Raw genomic sequence first — 3491 nt, 5'->3', positions numbered from 1 at the left:
TCACCACGCCTCAGTGGCGACAATGTATATGGCCCACAGGGACTTCCGGTGCTCTGCATGAGAACAGGTAGCCTCCAAAATACTAATTAGGACTATGATAGTAATATCGGACAAAGAAACTCAGAGGAAAAAAATTTCTAAAGAGCCCCTGGCCTGTGTTTTTGGTGGCCTGGCATACCTGAAATGACAAACCAGAAGGCTTTCAAAACGTAGCCCACCTGGCCTTTCTGATCTCAGCCTCTGAACCTGTTGCTGCTGCTCCAGAATCGAATCCACTTAAAACTGTAATTCCAATCCTTTAATTCAATCAAAGTGTCAACTCACTTCTTTTCCCAAGAGAGAGACACAGGGTGATGGTTCCAAGAATGTGAGGTGGCACTTGGGGTCTCGGGCCTCCTTCGCCTGCACTGTCTGATAGCAGTTCCCATGGCTGTTGGTGTGGTCTGACGCTGGATGGAGAATGAGATTTCCTGACCAGGTCCTCATCCATAAATTTGGCTGACATCTCTGGGGATGTCTACCCTCCATGAAACAGGTCCACACCACCTGGAGCTCCGCCAGGCTGCGGAAGTACAGATGGGGAGAAGGGATACTGGATGCTATTGCCAGCTGATTTTAATCCTCTGAACACAGCGTTCTAGCTCACAGTGTGCTCTGGTTCTCTGAACAGTATGTTAGTGGACAGAGAGGAAGAGTGGAAGATGTTTATAACTGTTACCTCTGAGAGCTTTCTGGGCTACAGAGCTAGTCTGCTCCCGACTGACAGCCGATGGATTTATTGACAAGGCCCCTGCTGGAATCTGCAGATCACAAGGTGACCCTCCTATGAGCAGAAGGCACTGTCCTTAGACTTGGGTAACTGTAAAGTCATGGACAAGCATAGTCCATTTCTTTGCCTGCTCTGACCAATAGAAAGCCGTTAAGGAAACTCCTTTGAAAACCCTGGGGCTTACCATGGCTTGACACAAACCTCTTTGGAGGAGGAAGCTGATGAGGTCTCCAGGGAGTGTTTTCTGGGGAGGGGACGCGTGGAGAACCGCATAGCAGCTCAGCGAACCCCCGTGGGCTGGGGTCCAACGTGGCTACCGCTCCCTGAGCTGTGAGCTGTTGTTCTCTCTGGAAGGTGCTCGTGTGTCTGGGCAGAAACGTTGGTAGGTGTTGGGAACCTGTGCTAGTGGCCATCAGCAGCCTCCTAGCGTTGCACTGTGGGGCCGCTGAAGGTTCTGGATGTGTCTTCAGCATCTACTCCACTGGGAGGTGGCAGCTACTTAGGAACACATTACATTTGGGATGTCAGCCTGGAATGCATTTCTTCCAGAGAGCTCCGTGACCCTCTGCAGGTCATTTAGGTACTTACTTGAACCATCTCCTCAGAGAAACCTTCCTGCTTCACCCTTTCTAAAAGAAATGTTTATGCACGTGCACACACACACACACACACCACTCAATCCCTCTTTATTTTTTCCCATAAGACTTATCACTGCCTTACATTATGTGTGTGTGTGTTGCTCAGTCGTGTCTGACTGTCTGTGACCCCATGGACTGTAGCCCACCAGGCTCCCCTCTCCATGGGGATTCTCCAGACAAGAACACTGATCGGCTGCCATTCCCTTCTCCAGGGGATCTTTCCAACTCAGGGATCGAACTTGGGTCTCCTGCACTGCAGGCGGATTCTTCACCATCTGAGCCACCAGGGAAGCATCTTACATTGTATCGTGTATCTATTTTTGATTTTCTGTCTCCTCAGCTAATAGCTTAGATACACACGTGTATGTGTTAGTCGCGCCCAACTCTTTGCGTGGACTGTAGCCCACCAGGTCCCTCTGGCCATGGGATTTCCCAGGCAAGAATACTGGAGTGGGTTGCCATTCCCTTCTCCATTAGACACACATAGGTAGGGGTATTTTCCAATCCTGGTGATTTCTGTAACCCCAGCATTTATAGAGCACATAGTAGGTACTCAATAAATATTTGTTAATGAATGAGTGAAGCAATCGTCAGTGGCTTGGGCAGGAGTGCGAGATGTGTAGTGGGGAGTGGCAGGATCCAGCTGGAAGGCTCCGTGGTGAGCTGAGCTGACGCCTTGAGTAGTGGCTGGACTCAGGACTGAGAGCCTAGAGGGTGCTGGGGCAGAGCTGGGGAAGAAGATCCCCAAAACAGTGATGCCCCACACAATCTGCTGGATGTCCCCTCCCTCTCCCACTCTCCATTCTCTCCCTTCTTTTCTTTCATGAGATCAGAAGGCTTTGTGGGTTGCAGAGGTCAGAAAACCTCCACAGAAAAAGTGAAGCTTCAATCAGATTTGAAAGACAGTAGTAAAGCCACATTTCCTTTCGAAGTCAACAGGGTGGGGACCAGTGTGGAAATATTGTATTTTTGGTTGGTTTTTATAAGTTGCCTGTTCAGTCTTTTTTGTTTTCCTCCATTAGCACGAACCCAGCTCAGCTCCTTTTAGTTTTGATTTTTGCTCTAAGATTCACTTCTCTTAGCAGGTACATTTGAAGCTAAAAAAACATTGTTTCCTCTTCCCAGGATGAAGTAAACCAGATCATGGAAACCAACTTGTGGCTACGTCATGTATGTGTCTACGTCATTTACTCTTCTCTGGGAACTATGTCACTGACATGTCAGTTTAATAACATCCAGGGGATAAAATCCACTAGCGCTCCCTGTTTCCATCTCCAGTTTATGACAGAGTATAAAATATTATCTATCTCCAAAGCCCAAAGTTCAGTCTGGTAACAGCTGCCTGGCTGCAAGCTTCAGGTGCAGAACCTAGTGATAAAGTTCTCACTGACTCTGTCCTTTGAAGGTTTCTGCTCTCAGGTCTCCTATTTTTGTTTGTATTTTGAGCTCCAGAGCCAGATGCTTACCCACTGTTTGATTCTGCTGTGGCTTAGATTCCCACTATTTGGTTTAATCGGTCATGCCATCTTATTCTTCCTTTTGCTCTTAATCTTTTATGCAGATTTTGTAATAAACCTATCATCCTACTATTGGAGAAGGAAATGGCAATCCACTCCAATACTCTTGCCTGGAGAATCCCACGGACAGAGGAGCCTGGTAGGCTACAGTCCACGGGGTCGCAAAGAGTCGGACACGACTGAGCGACTTCACTTTCAGTTATATTTTTATTATTAGAGATGGATTGCTACTAGAGATTGAACATAGTCTACGGAACGTGGAAACTGAGTCTATAAACTTGACCAGCTAAGCAATAATCAATAGATACATATCTAATATCTAGTGGATAACCTATTTTTGCCCCAATCAGCTCAACCACCTTGTTCCCCTTGAGTTTAATCTACCAGCTTTTGGTAGAAACCAAAGTAAAGTGAAAGTCGCTCAGTCATGTCCGACTCTTTGCGACTCCATGGACTATCCAGTCCATGGAATTCTCCAGGCCAGAATACTGGAGTGGGTAGCCTTTCCCTTCTCCAGGGGTCCCAACTCAGGGATCGAACCCAGGTCTCCCACATTGCAGGTGGATT

General features: G+C 47.5%; 1 protein-coding gene across 1 annotated transcript in view; it reads left to right on the top strand.

Annotated features, from left to right (window-relative positions):
- CHRNA6 (cholinergic receptor nicotinic alpha 6 subunit) overlaps positions 1-3491 on the top strand; it is a 12297-nt gene that overhangs the window by 3570 nt on the left and 5236 nt on the right. Inside the window, exon 2 of the mRNA XM_040243261.1 lies at positions 2533-2577. Within this exon, the coding sequence (XP_040099195.1) occupies positions 2551-2577 (27 nt within the window). The 5' untranslated portion in view covers positions 2533-2550. The remainder of the gene's footprint in view (positions 1-2532; positions 2578-3491) is intronic.

The sequence above is a fragment of the Oryx dammah genome, unplaced genomic scaffold, assembly GCF_014754425.2.
Source record: "Oryx dammah isolate SB20612 unplaced genomic scaffold, SCBI_Odam_1.1 HiC_scaffold_7, whole genome shotgun sequence".
Taxonomy (NCBI): domain Eukaryota; kingdom Metazoa; phylum Chordata; class Mammalia; order Artiodactyla; family Bovidae; genus Oryx; species Oryx dammah.
This window is presented reverse-complemented; position numbering and strand designations above follow the sequence as displayed.